Source organism: Ursus maritimus, unplaced genomic scaffold (genome assembly GCF_017311325.1).
Source record: "Ursus maritimus isolate PB19 unplaced genomic scaffold, ASM1731132v1 scaffold_18, whole genome shotgun sequence".
In the NCBI taxonomy this organism is placed as follows: domain Eukaryota; kingdom Metazoa; phylum Chordata; class Mammalia; order Carnivora; family Ursidae; genus Ursus; species Ursus maritimus.
In genome coordinates, this window is record NW_024424230.1 from 23,840,424 (window position 1) to 23,861,002 (window position 20,579).

The 20,579-nt window shown below is 51.2% G+C and overlaps 1 protein-coding gene across 1 annotated transcript in view; it reads left to right on the plus strand.

The window, feature by feature from the left end:
* Positions 1 to 20,579, plus strand: part of MYO5B (myosin VB) — a 118,704-nt gene that overhangs the window by 55,076 nt on the left and 43,049 nt on the right. Inside the window, exons 11-13 of the mRNA XM_040632520.1 lie at positions 1,578 to 1,734; positions 3,721 to 3,960; positions 11,179 to 11,412. Of these exons, the coding sequence (XP_040488454.1) occupies positions 1,578 to 1,734; positions 3,721 to 3,960; positions 11,179 to 11,412 (631 nt within the window). The remainder of the gene's footprint in view (positions 1 to 1,577; positions 1,735 to 3,720; positions 3,961 to 11,178; positions 11,413 to 20,579) is intronic.

Here is a 20,579-nt window from a genome sequence, read left to right on the forward strand (position 1 = left end):
CCTAGGACTGGTTTGCCTAAATCCCAAAGTAATCTCTTAGAAAAAGAGACAAATTCTGCCTTTCACAGCTTCCACTCGGCTTCATGATTTACAGCACCAGTTTCCACATCCGTCAGGAATTTGGTAATTAGAGCTGGAAAGATCTCTGGAGGTCCTGGTTAGGAGTCGTTGAAGGTGTGACTTGTCTAAACACCTATGGCTACGCAGGGGCGGAGCCTGGATGCCAGTCCGGCTCCCCAGCCCAGCACCCAGCCCGGCACCGTGCAGCAGAAACTACCGCCCTTCCTCCCTGGTCTCGTTGGGTGTGAGCATCTCCCCTGAGAGGGCACATGGGACACGGCCTCCTGTAAGACCCACCCCTGGTTCAGAATCAGCTTGCTCTCAGGACAGGGTTTCCTTGGGGAAGTGACAAGTTGCCACGAAGTCTTGTATTTGGAAGCCAGGCTTTGACAAGTGGCTATTCAGTCACTTCGGCTGGAGTGTTAAAAGGGAAAAAAAAGCCCCTCAGGTACAAGCCCGAGCAGGCATCCTTCACAGCATTAAGTTAGAAGATTGCTGCTGCTTACCCTCACATCCTTGCCGTAAGCTGTTCATCTGGGCATAACCAGATTCATTACCTCTGAACCACTGAGACCTGATGTCTGGAACAAAAGCCAGAGAAATAAACAGCTGTCGCTAGCATCAACACGAGGTAATCCTTGACAGTCGGGGCAAACTAGCCAAGTCCTTGCTGGGTACCCCTGTGCGTGCAACTCCGTGTTGCGTGGCAGATGGTGAGGCTCTAAAACAGAGTTGGCCTGCGTTCTCCCTGCAGGAGTTTGTGTCCCCAGGGACATACAGGGCCCATAGAAGGAGAACATGCTTACGGAGAGCCAGACTGGGGAATCGGACTCCCTTCAGCAGGCAGGGTGCGGCTGGGGGGTTCCTTCCTCCTTGGGGCTCTACTAGATGATTTCGGAGGGCTTTTCTAGCTTTTAATATTCTGAGTCTCTGAGCGCTTGGCTTGAGCCTGGCACCAAACAAAGCCCGGAAGGGGAGGTAAGTGTCAGACTGTCTTACTTGGGGGTGCGGTGGGGAATGTAGACATGAAACTGGAAAGTCAGGTGGCCATAGGTAGTGCATTCCAGGCAGAAAGGGCGCGGGAGATGAGAAAGCAGGGAGAGATGGGTGCGGGCCTGAGAAGGTTTTATTCATTCAGCAAATATACACTAAGCACCTCCAGGCCCGGCCCTTACTAGATGTGGGGGGCAGGCATGATTGAGACCCGGATCCTGGTATCTCCAAGCCAAGTTGGGTACAGGGGACAGACAGAAGCATACACACGTGATGTCGTTGGGGACTGCCCAGGTTTGTCGAGGGGCTCGTGGGCTGGAGAGTGAGCAGCCTGGAAACTCCTTAGTGTGGAGGGAGCTGCCCAGAGCAGCTTCGGGTGCCCGGGGTGTCGCTGCCCTCTGCAAGAGTGACAAAAACTGGCTCAGCCGGGAGTGTCCAGGCAGGGCTGAGTGGGGAGAGGCTTGCATTCACAAATGGCTTTGAGGCCTCTGTCAGCAGGGCCTGCCTGTTCTCTTCCTCCCCAGGCTGGCTGAGCATCTGCGGAGGACCCGAGCAGCCGTCGTGTTCCAGAAGCAGTACCGTATGCGGAGGGCCCGCCTGGCCTACCGGAGGACCCGCAGGGCCGCCGTCATCATTCAGGCCTTCACTCGGGGCCTGTTCGTGCGGAGAATCTACCAGCAGGTGTGTGCACACAGCCCCAGGGGACTCGCATGCTGCAGGTTGAGAACTAAAGCAGCGGGCGCCTGGGTGGCTCAGTCAGTTAAGCGTCTGCCTTCGGCTCAGGTCATGATCTCAGGGTCCTGGGATCCTCACCTGCTGCTTCTGCCCCTCCCCCCACTCGTGCTCACTCTCTAAAATCTTTTTAAAAAAGAGAGCACTAAAGCAGCAGCAAAGAGGCTGTCACCACGGTGAACATTTGTAGGGTGCTCCTAACTTTTTTCTAAGTGATTTCACACCTTTGCTTCCACTGAATCCTTCCAAAGTCCCATGAGGTGTAGTGTATTAGGATTTTCCAGAGAAGTAAAACCCACAGGAGACGTGCATGTGTGTGTATATGCACATGTGGAGATTCTCAGGAAATGGCCCTCACGGTTATGGAGGCTGGGAGGTCCCACAGTCGGCTGTCCACAAGCTGGAGGCCCAGGAAAGCCAGTGATGTCATTCAGTCCCAGTCTGAAGGCCTGAGATCCAGGGGAGCGGATGGCGTGAATCTCAGTCCGAGGGCAGGAAAAAGTGAGACAAGATGTCCAAAATCAAGCAGTGAGGCAGGAGAAGAGGGGCAAATTCCTCCTTCCTCTGCCTTTGTCTTCAGGCCCTGAGGGATGATGCCCTCCCACACTGGGGAGGGGAGTCCACTGATTCAAATGCTCACCTGGTCTAGAAACACCCCCACAGACACACCCAGAGGCAGTGTTTAATCTGGGCACCCCGAGGCCAGTCAAGTTAAGGCGTGACAGTAACCATCAAGGGTAGGATGGGTGCATATCGTTGGGTCCCTTGGGCAGCTGAGGTGCTTGGGGAAGCTGTCACCTGCCCAAGGTTGCTCAGTCAGCCAGCGGGAGAGCCTGGTGACTGGTCTTGGGTTCACTCAGACGTGAGAGCAGGGGGCGATAGTAGGCATCAGGTCTCACCACCTCATTCGACGAGTTAGGAACCTGAAGCTTAGCAGGGTGAGGTCAGGAGAGGGGGACCTGGCCTTCCTGCCAGGCCATTATTCAGTGAAGCTGAAGGACTCGGGGAGCCTTGAGTCAGGACACATCCGTTCCGCCATACCACCCCCATACTGCTGAAGCTCAAAGCCAAGATGGAAGATGGATTGGAAGGAAATGTCAAAAAAATTCTTTGCTCTTAAAAGGAACATTTCTGTCTTCTGTGATCAGAGAAGGTATGATTTTCTAAATAATAAAACTAAAACACTGAAGAGAACATGAAAAACCAAACATGGTCAGACACCAGGGTACAGCGCCGATATAATATGGGGACAACCGGGTCAGTGGGGGACCATTCTGTGAACAGTCCTGTGAGATCAGTGATGTCTGTGTGATGTCGTCAGGGAAGGGACAGGTGACACATGGGAGGCACAGGGTTTGAACCCAGGCTCCATCTTAGCGATACTGGGCATGTCTGCTCATTTATTCATTTATTTAACAAACATTTATTTTGCAGGGTATTAGGGTGGACACACTGATGATGCTTTTGCTTTCTGAGTGATCTTTAGCTTCTAGAAGAAAGAAGCCAAGTTTGTAGCTCTAAGTCTGTGGCTCATTATGGGCTCTTGACTAGAGACTCCTGCTTCGTCTCCTGGGCTCCCCGTTACCAAGAGGGCATCAGAATGTGCTGAATGGGCCGTTCTGAGCACAGTTCATCTTCAGGCCCCTCTGACTTGCTGGTTGTTACCCTGTGGTCCCCTAACCGATAAAACAGAAAACAAAAAACAAGACTTAAATAGCTAATTCTCTGCAGGTATGTAGGCTGCTGCAGACCTTTGTTAAAACTTTTTCTTACAACAAATGGCCCCTGAAGCCTTGTGTCTTAGGGAGGCATGTTTTCTCTGTATCGTCTAAAACCAAGGCCGGCCTTGGCTCTCCCTCCGGGCAGTACGTAAGCCTCCCCTCTTGCTGCCATGCAAACCCAGCAGGTGTGTGCTTGTCCCCCCAACCTCTCCAGGTCCTCATGGAGCACAAGGCCACCATCCTCCAGAAGCATCTGCGGGGCTGGATGGCACGCCGGCGCTTTCAGCAACTGCGGGGCGCGGCCATCGTCATCCAGTGTGCCTTCCGGATGCTCAAGGCCAAGCAGGAGCTGAAGGCCCTCAAGATCGAGGCCCGCTCCGCAGAGCACCTGAAACGCCTCAACGTGGGCATGGAGAACAAGGTGGTGCAGTTGCAGCGGAAAATCGATGACCAGGTCAGTGGCCGGAGCTCCCTATGGGGGTGGGGGCTGGGGGGCCTGGGGGGCACGTTGGAGAGAACTCCCCAGGCAACTGCATGTGCCAGGGACCTGAGCAAGCACAGGTGTCCTGAGGTGTCACCCTAGTCAGTAAGAACGGCTACTGACTATGGCAGACAGAATGTCACCCCCCCCCGAAATGTTGGCACCCTAATCCCCAGGGTGTGTGACTGTGTGACCTCACATGGCAAGTGGAACTTTGCAGAGGTGATGAAGTGAAGGGTCTTGAGATGGGGAGATGAGCCTGGATTATTTGAGTGGACCCAGTATATTCACAAGGGTCCTCAGGAGAGGAAGGCAGGAGGGTCAGATCCGGAAGAGAGGTGGTGGCAGAGGTTGGCGTGAGGCAGGGCCATGAGCCCAGGACGCAGGCAGCCTCTGGGAGCTAGAACAGGCAGGACTATGGATTCCCTGCTGGAGCCTAGAGGAGGAACACGACCCTGCTCTGGCCCTTTGAGACTTCTGACCTCCAGAACTGTAAGGTCATAAGGTTTGTAGTGTTTCAGTTGACTTGTATTGCTGACTTAATTGTAATTTGTGACAGCAGCAAGGGGAAGCAGCTACACTAGCCCAAGGCCATGGTTTCCTGCCCTGGTGGAGGCAGCCTGGAGTGGTAATGATAGCGGACGTTTGGGCACGGCTCACTGCGCACCAGGCACCGTCCTAGTGCCTTGTCTCTATTAGCTTGTTTAATCCTTGCAGCAGTCCTGGAAGGGGGGAAATAGTGTCCTCCTCCTGTCTTTACAGGTGAGGGTCACACAGGCGACAGTGGCGAGCCCGCGATCTGAACCCCACCTGTCCGGCTCTAGAACCCATATTCTTCAGCACTCTGTTCTTCTGCCTCTGTTGTGTTGTGTGGTGGGAAGAGTGCTTGCTTTGGAATCAGAAAGAATCCAATTCAAATTCAACTCTGCTTAAAGGTCAAGTGACCTGATCCCTCTGAGCCTCGGTTCGCTTATCCATGAAATAGGGCTGCTAGGGCTGTAAGAAAAATAAGTGATTGGATATGCATGAAGGGTCTGGTATGCCCCGGGAGCTCACAAAATGGTGACCACTATTATGGTCACGCTTCTTCCTTTTCCTACCCCGGCCACCTTCTCAACCAGTCACACAAGTGACAGGTCATTGGTCAGGTCCCTGCGGCCGTGGGGTATTGTGCAGGTCCCTGCAGGGAATCTGAAACAAACATAGGATGCTGGGCACCCTCCACCAGATTAGAAAGGTGAGACAGGCCCGTGTGCACACAGGCCCATACATTCTACTCTTTCGTGGCTCCCATGGCCGATCTTCCTTCATCCTCCTCTTTGGAACAACTTTACCTGGTGCTTGACTGTTTCTGGTGCTCTGTTAGACTTGGTGAACAAAAGAGAACTTTGATCCATATGGATGCTGTATTATAGGAACAATCTTATGGCAGTGGGGCCAACAGCACAGCACCCTAATGACTTCCTGCGCACCCCCATGTGCCATGCCCTGTGGCAGGCATTTTATGTTCACTCTCATTTGATCCTCCAGTGGCTTTGTGAGGTCATCTCACAGATGAGGAAATGGTGGATCAGGGACATCAAGTACCTTGCTGAGGTCACAGAATTAGAAAATTCTGGAGCCAGCATTCTAGCTGTGGTCTCTCTGATCCCACAGCCATAAGGAGGATTGTGATGCTAGTTTTTTTTTTTTTTAACCCCAAACAAAAACACAAGTACAGGGAGGACCTAGGTGGTGGTGGTGGTATTATTATTATTATTATTATTATTATTATTATTGACATTGGTGACGGACCCAAAAGAATTGCATTGTCAAAATTTGCCAGTTAACCTTCTGAGTAAAGTCTAGTTGGATGGACAAGTAGACTTTGTTGGCAGCACTTCACCCTGCCAAGAGCCCCACACACTGCCCGGCCACCACAGCCCTCGGTTTCCAGCCATAGGGCCCTGCATTGGCTTTGCTGATTTCTGAAGTTAACTCGAGAGGTTAAAAATAAATCTGATATTTTACAACCCACGTGCTGGAACATCAAAGAGAAGCAGATTTAAAAGGCCTATTTTTAAAAAGAGCTTTTGCCTTAAGCTTCCTGCTTGGCAAACATCTGTGAGTGGTGGCAGGTGCTCTCCACCCTGGGCAGGGTGCCCTATGTGCAGAGGGTGAGCAGAAGAGGCAGGAGGGGTGGATTAGATCTTGCTGTCTTGGACCCCTCCCCGCATTGCCCAACCGTGTGCCAGGCACCATTCTCATATATTAATTTATTTAATCCTCACCATGACCCGATGAGATGATAATCTTCCCACTTTAAACTGAGGCACAGAGTTTAAGTAGCCTGCCCAAGCCCACACACTAGTAAGTAGCATGGCTAGGATTGAAACCTGGCAGTCTGGTTCCAGAGAACATTCTGCCACCTCCCACCAAATATAGGATAGCTGCACATTTGGAGACTCTTCGGACATGTGAGAATTCCTCAATCCAAGGAAGGCTCAGTTTTGTTTTGGGTTTCTTCACATATAGATGGCATCATCCTTGGACCAGTTGGCCTTTTACAGGGGGGTGTGTGATCCAGTGTCAAAGAACTCTCCCCGCACTCTGTCATGCGAGGAGGCATCAGCGTAATCACAGCGTAATCTTGGCACCAGGTCTTCAGAGATGCTTGTTGATTTTAGTCTCTTGCCAGATGGGGCTCGTCATTTGGATTGAATGTCCCTCTGTTCTTTCTGTGATGCTTTGGAGACAACTCTGGTCACCGCTCTCCTGACACACAAGGTTCTTGAGCCAGAAGGAGAGGATAGGCAAAGGCATCCCAGAGTATTTGTCAGAGCAGCATGGGGTAGTGGACAAAGTCCCAGCTGGATGGAGGCCTGGGTTCTGTCTCAATTACACTTGCAACCAGACCTGACAGCTTGGGATTATGGCCGAATCTATAACTGGGGCTTGAGTTCTTTCAAGGAGATTGGCCTAAGATTTCTAAAGCAACTTCAGCTCAAAAATTCACTGATACTATGATGTGGCTAAAGTAGTGGTTCCTGACTCCAGGCCGCACCTACAGGATTACCTGGGGGAGTTTTTTTTTTTTTTTTTAAAGTAAGGTATCCCTACTGCCAAAACTTAGTCAGCAAAGGAACAAACTAAAGGCTAAAACCAGGGTAGGCTTAGCACCAAACTTCATGTCTAAGGTTTTGTGCACCCAACAAAAGTGACAAGACACAAAACTGGCACCAAGTTCCCAAGCAAACGGAAGAGGAAATTAGGGTCTTCACTTGAGTTGTAAGAGAAGAGTTTGAGAGGATTGGAGCTGTCCCTGGTGCTGAGACTTCTTCCTGAGGGTTTTCATAATCTGTGATATCATAAGCCACGTCCTTCACAATACCTTTCAGCAGTAAATATAGTGACAGTTCCTGGGACCATTTCTTACAGTGTCCCTGATGTAGGCCTGTGCTGTGACATGTTTCAGTCAAAATGATGTAGCCAGTGACTTTGGGTTTCTATCATTCTGGCTTTATTCAAGCACAACATCTTAGAGTGACTAGTCCAGTTTGAAACTACAATTTCTTTATAAAGGTCAAGTTTATTAGACCTTTATGAGTGCAATGCTGTACTTAAATATTTTATCTGAAAAAAATAGAGAATCTTATGGATTCAGTTAGTAGCCTTTTAAATCTGATTGATTCAGTATACTTAGTATACGCTCAGTAGGTACGTTAAATTAGTTGGTATTTTGATTCACAAGAGCATCCAAGTACATTTGAAAAATAGTATAATTTACAGTTTTATGGCCTCCAGTGCCTCAGTTTCCTTAACTGAAATGGGGATATTAATCAGTCTCAGGAGTGAATGAGTTAAAATTTTATATTTATATATATATTAATATATTAAAATATATTTTATGTATATATTATGTATATTACTTACATATATGTGTGTATATGTATATATTATATATATATATATTGAATTATGTAGTACAGTGCCTGCCCCATAGTAAGCACCCAAAAAGAGCTAGTACCACATGTGGGACATGTTATTTTTCGTGATGCAGTCAGTCTTGCAATGAGTTCCTCACCCCCTTCCCCAGGGATCTGTAGACCATTGACTGGGAACTACTTGAAACCTCTTCCATACAGTTCTGCAGGTTGTGCACTGCACAAGGGTAGCTGGCTATGGGGACAAGTAGGGCTGAAGACCATCCTCTGCTCTGCTTATCTGACTATGAGCTCTGGAGCATTGCTGCCCTGAGGAAGAGGTGTCCTCTGTTCTAAGCTGTGCACCCCTGGGCCTGTGTTCACCCGAGAGACAGCTCTGTGGAGCTCACCCTCCTGAAGGTGATGCCTTTCCTGGTTCATACAGAAGTGCTGTAGAGGCCAGCAGAGGGCTGGGGACCGTGGACCAAAGGAACAGGTGAATGCCATATCCTTCAGGTGGGGGAAACGTTTCAAGCATAGAAAGTCTTACTAAGCAAATCTTTGAGGAAAAAAAAATAATAAGCTTTTGAGAAAATACTAACTAGCCGAGAGTCTCAACTTGGCTTCCCAGACAGGCTCCTTGTTGGCAATGAGGACAGATCTGTGCCCTTTAGTAGTAGGGGCAGAGCGAGCATCTCTCAGGGTGTTTGAGGAGCCCAAGGAGAATAGGGGTCTATCTGGAAACCCCCGTGCCCTGATAGTAGGAAAAGAGCCTCACTGGTGCAGGGGAGAGCTGGCCAGGTCTCCTGGTCACACTGACAAAGGCAGCACTGAGGAGATCAGCCTGCCATTGCAGGGAGGGTTTCCGGGGTCTGTGAGGAAGCAAGTGCCCCCCCCACCCCGTGTCAGGCTTAGCTGCACAGCTGCGGACACCTGATGTGAACATCATGGCCTGAGGATAAGACGGGAAACTGCTGGGCTCTTCTGGGGTCTTCCTTTCTGAAATCCTACCTCCAGAGCATGAAACGTGCAGCTGCAATGAATCCCCAGTGATTATTTTTGGATGCTGATGATGAAATAAGGAGCTGCCCAGGTGCTGCTGTTAGGAGTCTCCCCACCACCTCTGGGGACCAGCAGAGCGTTCAGGGCATCTCTCCCCGGGACTCCCTGCAGAACTGAGCCAAGGAGCCAGCTCCTGTTTATTGGGCACTTACTGTGTGCCGGGCACCAGCAAAGCACTGGATCTTCCTGCATCTGGATAAAAACTCTGAGGAAAGACTCACTCTCGGTCCCCCTTTCACACACAAGGAAACTGGGGCACAGCGAGGTGGAAGAACCTGATTGGACACATGCAGCTGATCAAGGATGAGCTGGTCTAGGAACACAGGTCTCTCTGCCTCCAGCCATTCTTAACTCCCTGATGTCCTGAGTCCCCGGTCCACCTGGGTGTCAGGAGCCACAAAGAGCTGGCCTCCCAGAAGGACACATTATCTTTGCGCGAGAGTCCTAGGGTGTCATCTGTGTCCGTAGCAGGATGCCGTCATCAGCCCATCTGCAGAACGTAGTTCTCCCTGAGATCCTTGCAGAGGAGCAGGCTGTGCCTGTGCCCCTGGCCGCCACCGCATTTTTGCCACCTCCTGCACCCCACACTAGCTCCAGCTAGAAGCCCTCACAGCCCAGTCCTCCACTCTCACGGTGATCTGACCCAGCTAGGCTGCCCGGAGGTGACAGTCGGGCTGAACCTCACTTCCAGCCCAGAGTGGAGAAAAATTGACATGGCTCGTCTACCACACCTTCCCTCCCTGAGCCCACTCCCCTCGGGCAGGAACACTTCAGCCTCCGGGGCGGGAGGTACAGAGAGGGTTGAGTTTTCTTTTTTTTTTTTTTTTTTTTTTTTTTTTTTTAAGATTATTTGTTTATTTGAGAGGGAGAGACAGCCAGCGAGAGAGGGAACACAAGCAGGGGGAGTGGGAGAGGAAGAAGCAGGCTCTTAGTGGAGGAGCCTGATGTGGGGCCCGATCCCAGAATGCTGGGATCACGCCCTGAGCCGAAGACAGACGCCTAACCACTGCGCCACCCAGGTGCCCCAGGATTGAGTTTTCTAAACAGATGGCCCCCTAACTGGATTTCTTGTGATTACTTCAAGCAAGGCTGGCTGCCTGACCAGAGCTAAAGGCATGTCCGGTTGTAACCAGAAGGTTTCCCTGGCCTGTAGGAGGATCTCTCGCGGCACTATCAGAGCAGGACTTGTTCTGCTTGGACACCCAGAGCAGGTCCCAGGCTGGAGGTCCCACAGCTGCTGTTGTGCTGCTCCGCACAGCTTTTCGGGAAGCTTCGTTTCCGATGTGAACTAGTCATTGATTCCTGATGCCCCAGCTTACTGGTATTTTAGCCAACAGCCTGGTCTACTTGGAGCTCCCACAGAGGACAGCAACGAAGAATAATGAGTGACTCTCTGTTGCTTACTTGAAAAACCCCTTCTTCCCTTTCACCACTGGCGACTTTTACCTGCTACTCTCACCTCCTGAAGCGCCAGTTTTTGGCCATGTTGACACGGGCAGTTGATGCTGGTCCTGGATCCTCCATGCTCCCTCTGTGTGAGCCCATCTATGGTGCTCTGCCCGGCCCCCTTCCGTACTTGCACCAGGCACACGGGGGGCTGCTCGCTTGCCTGTTGTCAGTGTGGGTGCCCAGTCCACAGGGGCACAGCATGGACAGAATCTTCCAGGGCATCAGTGTGTGGCGTCAGAGTCTTCCAGGGTGAGCTGACAGGTGGTGAGAGGGATCCCTCGCCCCACAGAGGGCCTCCTTGGAAGAGGGGATGCCGAAGGGGTCCTTTGTCTCAGAGCTAGCGATTAGGTTGCAGCTTTTTGTGCCAGCGAGTCCCAAGGCAGGAGGGCCCTGTGTGAAAGACCAAGAAAGCCTGAAAAGCAAAGGCTGCAGATCTGGGAACCCAACTACGTTGTTCCCACAACTTACAAATGGGCTGTAAGGTCTGTCCAGCCACACATAGAAGACTGACCGCTGTCAGCCGGCTTCCGCTCTGCCACTGCTCATAAACGCTCCCTGAACGTCCGCTTCGGGGTTCTTTCTGTCCCTCTATTGTCCCCAGGTTCACAACAGAGTTCTGTCGGGGGGATGCCAGGAGAGCACTCAAGCGTGCCGTGATGGTGAAATCTAATTCCACCTCGGAAGTTCCCTTTTTAACGGCCTTCGTGTTTTTTACCTGCCCCCATAACCTTGCTCTCTACTCTTTCTCCCCTCTCTTCCTCCGCCGGTGCGCTCACAGAACAAAGAGTTCAAGACGCTGTCGGAGCAGCTGTCGGCCGTCACTTCCACACACACCATGGAGGTGGAGAAGCTGAAGAAGGAGCTGGCCCGCTACCAGCAGGGCCACGGTGGGGACAGCAGCCTGAGGCTGCAGGAGGAGGTCGAGAGCCTGCGGGCTGAGCTGCAGAGGGCCCACTCGGAGCGCAAGATCCTGGAGGATGCCCACACCAAGGAGAAGGACGAGCTGAAAAAGGTATGTCGAGGCCAGAGGGAGCGGCTTGGCGGTGGGCTGGCTAACAGAGAACCCCTTCGGGGCACTTTCTTCTTCCAGCTTTAAAATCACCCTGGACTTCACCAGGCTTGTGCCCGTGAACTGACTATCTCTCTGCATTTAGACATAAAGTGCTCACGCTTTGGGGGAACCCACATGCGCACATGTCCATTCACCTAACATGTGTGGGTTAAGTTTTGCCGTTAGCTGAACGCGGTAGCATCTCCTAAAAGGAATACGCGTGTGTGCCTTTGGGCATATTTCGTGTAGTCTAGAATTAGCCACTGAGTCAGCTCTGCGGCCCGAGTTCTCGTTAGCTAGAGGCATGGTACAGAGGCAGGGGCACCCTCTAGATATCCCTACTCATAGTAATCCTACTTTGGGGAACATGCCCTAAGTTTCAGGGTGGATAGTTTCGGCCTGACTCATGCATTCTGGTTGGTGTGCTCTATAGGTTTTCTCTCCACCCCGTAAAATAGAACTTCCTGAGATTGGCCCCTACTCTCCCATCTCAAAAGTCAGGATACAAAGAGTCCCTTCTCTCCCAAGATAACTATTCAAGCTGGGGAATGCCGTGTGCCCACTGGAGAGCCTCCTGTGGACGAGGACACCGCTGTTCGCTGCTGTGTCTCTGCAGTGACCCACACACCACAGGGCAGATAGCACCTAGTCCTCTTGTTCAGTGCCTCCAATACTGGAGAGTTGCAGTGGGTTGAGAATCTAAGGACGGGGGAGGGATTCAGTGTTCCTAATGTTGGAATAACTTTGAGTGTTTAAGAATTAGAGCAGGGGTCACCTGGGTGACTCAGTTAAGCATCCAACTCTTGGTTTCAGCTCAGGTTGTGATGGGTATGGGCTTCGTGCTCAGTAGGTAGTTTTCTGGAAGATTCTCTCCCTCTGCCCTCCCCCCACCCGAGTGTGTGTGTGTGCGCGCGCATGCGCGCTCTCTCTCTCTCAAATATTTTTTTAAAAGAGCAGATGAGGAGCGCCTAGGTGGCTCACTCAGTTGAGTGTCCAGCTCTTGGTTTTGGCTCAGGTCGTGATCTCAGGGTCATGAGATCGAACCCCACATCAGGCTCTGTGCTTTGGTACAGAGATTGAGATTCTGCTTGAGATTCTCTCCCTCTGCCCCTCCCCCTGCTTGCACGTGCTTGCTCTGTCAAATAAATAAAATCTTGAAAAAAAAAAAAAAAAAGGCTAAATGCCGCCACAGAAAGGGTTCTGGGGCAGACATTGGAATGGCCAGATTCTTCTCCGTGTCCTGCCATTACCGAGTGCGCATGGGAAAGCTCACTGCCTTAGCTCCCTCAGGGGGTTGTTTTAAGTGTAGATTACCTCTCAGGCTTCTTCTGGACACTGCAACTGGCCAGCTCCGTGAGATGGACCCCAGCCCTGCTCTGTAGTGCTTCCCTCTTGCTGTGGCCCGAGCCCTCACGCGCAGCTGGGGAGCATGCAGACTGCTCTGTGTGAGATGCAAGCCCGAAGAGCCAGTTGAGCCAGCTGACATGGTTTCCCTGCCCAGGCCAAACTTCCGACCACCAGCCACTGCTTTGCCCGAGCCTGGGGATTTCGCAAGCATCAGAGATGGGGTCCACGTGTGGACTGGGTGATGACTACAGTGAGAAGGGGGGCTTCCCGGAGCAGGCAGCCAGCCTAGCCCAGAAAAGTAGGCGCTTCTGCCCCTAGTATGTCACCCAGGCAGACCTGCCCGCTCACCCACCACAAGGCCTGATGTGGCCTGCCTTCTTTGGGAGAAAGCATGTGGTACTAGGAAGCTCCCATTACAACGTAGCTGTAGGCCTGTAACCTACCAGCCGTGGAATTCCACCCTTGTGTGTACTGACCGTGGGAACAGATGGATGGTAACCCTTCCATGTGATTAAAACACAAGGCAGTGGAATCCAAAGGCAGAGAAGGTGCCAGGATTAGAACTGGAAACCCTTGAGATTGGTGACCCCGGGAGAAAAAAGAGAAGCAATTTCCCTGCATGGGCACCCGAGTCAGGGCGAGGCGTGTGGGAAGTCTGTTCACCCAGCAGATCCACAAAACGTGGGTGTCTCCGGTCTTCACCCCACAGAGAGCTCTTGACTCCTCTGCCGCCCAGCCTCCTTATCTACTTCCCCTTGGGCACTGTGGTTTGAGGACTTAGTGCTCTGGAAATGTCTGAGTCTCCATCCCGGGGAGCCTGAGGGTTTATAATATGAAACTCTTCCCCTGCACGGAGTAGCAGAGAAGAGGGTGCTTTCCTCTGCTCCTTACAAAAATTATTTCCTAGGGGTGTGTTGAGCTAGGTCTTAAATACAATGAGAGCTTGAAACTGCCAAGAGAAAACAATTCAAGGACACTGCAAGAAGGAGAACAATAGGCAGAGAGGCAGAACAAGAAAAGCACCTTCTCTGACTCCAAAATGTAAGCCAATCCCCAGCTAGTTAACAGAAGGAACTGGCATAAGATGATTCATTAGCTGCAATGTCCAGCTCTCTCCAAGAAGAGAGAAAGTGGAAGCAAAATGACCACCTTCTCCAGGGTCTTCAAGACCTTTCTATTCTGGTGGCTGCGGGGAGTGGGTGGAGAGACGGCTAGCTTTTATTCCCCTCCTTCATCTTTTGTGCCTGGCCAGGGTTTAATATTTATCAAAGGCACCATGTTCAATCTTAACAAATGCTGAATAATCAGACAATTGGTTTCCTCTCAGGCTTGTCTAGAGGCTGCTGTGCCCTGAGCAAGATTGATGAGACCGTCAGAGCACAGTGAGGAGCTGACCGAGGGTGGATGTTAATTAATGGGCTTGATATGTCCGTCAGCAAATGCTTTATTGGAACTGGCAGCCTGGAAAACTTTGGGCTCCCCACTGCTGACGATATTCCTTGTCTGGCCACGAGGCTGCACTGCTTTGGGCTGGGAGATGCTGGGTCTCCCTGAGGGCAGGAACTCCCCCCCCCCCCCCCCATCCCTTGGCTGCGGACCTGTCTAATCAGTTTGTCCCATGGTTTCCTACTAGAAACCTTGCACTTGGCCCTTTTTATAGTTTAAATTTTACCCGACTTGGGAAAAGACAAAACCAAGAGCTCAGAGATAAATTCGTGTCCCTAAAGATTAACCAGTAAAGGCAGTTCTTGAGCCTGAAGCTGGGGTATTTGTTTTATTTAACTCAGCAGGGACTAAATTAGCCCCATAGTGATAGGATTTAGCCCCAGCGTTGGTTCCGATGATTTGTCCCAAGTAACCTTGAAGAAGAAACCCTCCCAATAACATTGCCTGCAAGAGGTAAAAGATCCCCTCCCCACCCCGAACTAAGAGAACCTGGAGCTGCTGCATGATATTTGAGTCCCAAACTCTGGCAAAGGTACTATTTATCATGCTGAAGGGGACACACCTGCCTGGTTCTGTGTTAAGCCTGCATTCCTGACCATTCACAGAAGGGAGGCCATTTAGCTGCACAAGTTTGTCACCGGCCATGCCTGCCAGCAAACTCCCTGTGTGCTAGCTGGCTGGGAAGACAGAGAGGTGGCCAGCACCTGGGGACATGTGATAGGGAAGCATTGTCTCTGCCCTCCCGCGGTGTGGAGCACAGGGTGGGACTGGAGACCCTTCCTGCAGAGTGGTGCAGGCCAGGAAGAAAGCAAAGCTCCCTGCTGTCACTTTGAGGTGTGGAGTTCCTCAGAGGCCTGCCTTCATGAATCAAAGCCTTGGAGGGAGACCGGGGGAGGAAAGGAGGCTGAGGCCTGGTAGAACACGGCCGCGGGTACACGCCATTGACCCTGGCTTGCTCAAACGAGTCTCCCCGGATCCTAAGTGGTTACAGTGAAGTTACATGATCTCAGACTACCCTCCTAGGAATGGAGGTTTGGGGTGGTGGCAGGCACGCGCTACTGGCCAGGCATGCCTGACTGCTGCATTCCATTGCAGATGCGTGGTGACTGACTGTAGATGCCCAGGGGAAGGGGGGATGAGGGCGGTGAGTGAGCTGGGAGCCTTCGCAGGAGGCCACGTGCTCTGGAAGCCATCTGTATCTTCAGAGAGTGGTTCCAGGGAAGCAGGCTGGTGACCTGACATACAGTGACTTACAGCCGGCTAACTCAGAGGTCACAGCCCTGTGCCTCGTTCCTGATCGAGGGGGACCGGAGTCCTGCCCTCCAAGCATGGCGCCAGGGTCGAGCTCCACATGAGGCCCCATCGAAGCTTGCTTTTGTAAAGGTGTTGGCTACATACAGCGTGTGCATCGAGGAACAGGAACGCTGTTCTGATGATTTGCCCAGCTAACTTAAAGGTACTCATTGGGTGAACTGTCTTTAATAACAGAAAATAAGATGCATTTGAAGAGTATTTTTTCCCCCACATTGTGTTTCTCTTGAATCGTTTGATTAAGCAACTCCTGTGTTCTCGATGTTTTAATCGACCATAAACCCATTCATTTGATAAAAAAATAATGGAAACCTTTTTTTCAATGGAGGAAAGCACGGGCCCCCTGACTGGACATGCAGGGCTCCTCACAGGCTCGGTCGCATTGGGGGTGACGTGTCATGTGATGACGTGACAGCCTGGCAGTGGTCCGTGGGCCCAGGCTGAGCAGGTGGGTGAGGACACAGAGCCGTCTGACTGGGTCTCTGGAGGGACAGGCAGGCCCTGTAACCTGAGCTTGGAGCTTGCGGGCTCGCCCCACACCTGCAGGATAGGAGGCCTTCCCGGAAGAATGAATCATGGTCCAGAGCTAGACAAGGAGGAGACCCCCCAACCCCAGAAAGGCTGGGGAAGGGAGCATGGCAGGGAAACAGGGACACAGGCAGAAAGCAGAGGGTGGGGAGAAGGTGGGCCCATTTTAGGGGTGTGTGTGGAGGAGTTGAACTTATCCTAAGGACAAAGGGAGTGAAACTGTCCTCCAATTCTCACTTCTCCCCACCAAGCCTCGTCCTTTCTCAGCCCCGCCCTGTCCGAACCACACATGACCACAGCCGCGCTGTTCCATTCCCAAACCATGGCTACCATCCCTCTGCACCATGTCACGTTTCCACCTAGAGCTCCCTTGGCTGCCTGCAGATCCCTCGTGTCTGGTTGAGACAACCTGCTTCTCCTGGGAAACCTCCTGGACCTCCCTCTGTTCCTTGTTACCTGTGATCATTCTAAATCCCCTCATCACAGTGGCTCTGGACAAGAGGCAGTGTTGCGGGAGCTTTGGCAATGTCCGGAGACATTTTAGCGGTCACAGCTGGGTTGAGGGCAGGAGGGCCGCAGGCTTACTGGAATCCGGTGGGTAGAGGCCAAGATGCTGCGGAATGTCTGACAGGACAGCACCCCCTGCCAACAACAAAGATTTAGCCTCACATGTCCGTAGTGCTGAGGCTTAGAAACCCTGCTTGACAGGAATCTGCTGCGGCCCTTACTGGTTTCCTGCTGCAACACACCTGTCCCCCCTTCTGTTGCGGGGGACGCTCTCAGAAGATGGTTGCCTGGAGTGTTGCTTACTTTGCCTCTCCAGCTCCCCGCACGGAGAACCACGTCAGGGAGTGTCTGATGGGTGAGTGACAGCCTCGCCCTGCATCCGCCGGGGGCCAGAACAAGGCTTGGTGAGTGGCAGCCCGTGATGATGAGGGGCGCCTCTCGGTGCTGCTGCTTCTGTACGTGCCCCCCCCCCCCACCACCGAAGCAGGTTGCCGTCTCCGCAGACACACGGCATTGGCTGTGTTCGTTATAATAGGCAATAACTTGTTGATGAGGAACAGTTTGGTGCAGTTAGTTACGTGCATAAATCTTTTCACCAGCCTTTTCTCGTTTGGGAACTCCTGTGGGGGAGGCAGAACACGCCCAGCTGCCTGACTCTCCGTGAATGGGCTTATACTCTGCCTGGAGGGCAAAGGCTCTGCTAACCACCCAGGGTGGCGTCAGATGACCCATGCTGGCCAGAGCCTCATGCTTGGACCTCTGAGCACCGCCTCTGCGGGAGGACTTGCAGTAGAAACTGAGTCCGTCGGAATTGAGAGAATGAAAAGCAGCAATATTGTGTAGCAGAGAGGGGACAGTTTCCTGGAACGCAGTTTTGAGCACATTTTGAAGGACATTGGAAACTTTGCAATCGGAAGACTTTGGTTCGTATAGAGACTGTTGATGAAGTAAGTACTTGGAGCTTTTTGTAAGCCTCCAGAGATACTGTGTATCTGGGGTGAAAGAGTGAGCCATCTGCAGACCCATCAGTCCCCCAGAGGAGGGGACTCACCCGTGAGAATCGCTGCCTTCTGAGCCCCTACGGAGGGAGAAGACGGGTGATCGCGCCCCTGGACTCCTGCCGTGTTCAAATTCTCTCCTGACCCTTCCCACCCATGATGCTGAGCGTGGGAGTCCGGGGGAAGCTGTCCTCTTACCGCCCAGCACCTTCGGCTGAACTTGAAAGCTAGGGGGAAGGGAGGGTGGGTAGCATTTACTCAAAAATAGTTGAAATTCTGATGTCAGAAAGGTTTCTGCCCTTTAGCCAGCATCCCTGGGGCCTCCTTTCTTGCTTTTACTGCCAAAGGGCTCTGGCAGAGTTTGAAAGGTGTTTCTCTGATGGGAGTGCGGGTGGGTCCATCAGGGACCTGTCTCCTAGGCAGCCGTCCCTGGAGGTCACCCTCTAGTCTCAGCTACCAGGAGCATGGTGTTGTACCAAGACATCCTCTTTGCGGCTCTTTCTATACAGGCTGGGAGGAGTCCTCGCCTGCACCCCACCCCGATACGTCATGAATGTACCAAACATGGCCAGAAGTGACTTGAACCGGGGAGCGAGGCCATTCATTGCGTCACTCACCAGTCTTAGAGCTGTCTGTGGAGAAGCTCGTCACTCAGAGCCTGTCTTACACTCCTCTTTTTATCTTTTGTCACATTGAGCACAGGGTACTGTGCTTAGTGGATTGGCTTATTCGTGGAATGATTTTTTAGTAGCTTTACTGAATATAAAGCACATACCATAGTTTACCCATTTAAAGTGCACGGTTCAGTGTTTTTTAAATGTCAGTTTTAAAACTATCGCAGTCCAATTTTAGAATTTTTTATCACCCCCCCAAAAAAACTCTGTATCCATTAACAGTCACACCCTATTCCCGCCCCCCCCCGCCCCCGTTCCCCATCCCAGCCTTAGGCAACCACTAATCTGGACATTTCGTATAAATGGAATCATACCATACGTGTGACTTTTGTGACTGGCCTTTTTCACTTCACATCATGTTTTCAAGATTTATCTGTTGTAGCATGGATCAGCACTTTATTGCTTTTTATTGCTAAATAGTATTTCATCCTATGGACGTGCCATATTTGGTTCATCAGTTCATTGACGGACATTTGGATTGTTTCCACTTTTTGGCCCTTTTGAGTAATGCTCCTGCAACCATTTGTATACAAGGTCTTGTGTAGGTATAGGTTTTCATTTCTCTTGGAAACCTAGGAGCGCAATTGTTGGTCTCACTAGGGCTAAAATACAACGTTCCAGGAACTTGCAAAGCTGCTGTGCTGGCGTATATTCCATCAGCGGGATATGTGAACTCTGATTTCTCCACATCCTCACCCACGTTTGTCATTATCTGTCTTTTTGTATCATAACCATCGTAGTACATGTGAGGTGATGAATCATTGTGGTCTTGGTTTGCGTTCCCCTAATGATGTTGAACATCTTTTTGTGTGCTTATTGGCCATATGAAGAAGTGCCTATTCAATTTTCCCCCCATTTTTTGATTGTATTTCTTTTTCTCCGTTCAGTTGTAAATACTCTATGTATTCAGGGCCCAAGTCTTGTATCAGATAAATAATTTGCTAATATTTACTCTCATACTGTGGGTTGCCCTTTCCTTTTGATAGTAACCCTTGAAGCATAAAAGTTCTTAGTTTGGATGAAGCCCAATTTAACTGTTTTTTCTTGGTTGCTTGTGCTTTTGGGATTGTATTAAGAAACCATTGACTAATCCAGGGGCACAGAGATTTGCTTCTATGTTCTCTGCCAAGAGTTTTGTAGTTATAACTCTTCCATTTAGGTCTTTGATACATTTTCAGCTTATTTTTGTATACAGTGTGAGGTAGGAGTCCAGTTTTATTTTGTATGTGGAAATCCAGTTGTCCCAGCCATCTGTTGAAAAGACTATTCTTTCCTCATTGAGTTGTTTTTCTTCTCCAATTGCCCTGTCTAGACTCTCCACTACAACGTTGGATAGTTTTGGTGAGAGCCGACATCCTTGTGTTTGTCCTGACCATGGATGCGAAAGGCATTCAGTGTTTCACCATCAAGGCTGATGTCATGGGTTTTGATGGATGCCCTTTATCAGGCTCGGGAAGACCACTTCCATTCCTAGTTTGTTGAGTGTTTTTATCATGAACATTTGGCAGCATTTTGTTAAGGGTGGTTGCATTTGTATTCATAAGAGAGAATGGTCCGTGGCTTTCTTGTGATATCTCTGTCTGGTTCTGGTGTCAGGATATTAACTGGCCTCGTAGAAGGAACCGAGAAGTGTTCCCTCCTCTTCTGGTTTACAAAATAACCTGTGCAGAAGAGATAGTAACTTTTTCTTCCAGTTTTTGCTAAGTGGTGGAGTGATGCTTAAGCCATTAAAGGCACTCCACTTAGCGCCTCTTGAAGGTCATGTTGCAGAAGCATCTACAAACACTCGTCAGCGGCTCTGTGCTGTGCCTGTTGCTCTTACTCCACAGACGTCATCTCATTTAGTCCTGACAGCAGCCCGGAGAGATGGGTGTCCGTGTTACAGAGGGGGACCTGCGGTGTGTAGAGCCAGAGGTCTGTGGCCGTGAAGCTCCTTGTCTGTGCCTTAGGCCGGATTTGCCGTGCTCTGATAGCAGTGTGATCGCGGGGGTCTTTTCTGTGCTGACTTGGCGGTGGTTCAGAGAGCCTCCAGGGAAGTGGGACTCAAGTCTGGATGCCCGGATGGCACGCCCTCCTCCTCCTCTTCCCGTCCAGTTTCTGCAGTGCTCACTTCCTCACCTCTGTCACGAAGGCAGGGATGCAGCATTGCTGGGGAAGAGGACTTGGTGACCTGCAAAATGAGTCTCCAGGGGGTCCAGAGAGAGAATGCAGAGGGGGCTCCATTGCACTCGAGCTTGCGTGTTCCAAGAGAAATCGACCCCTTTCTCATGCTCCTTGATAACAACTGATCATTTCTAATTCTCTTAGAGTGTGTCTG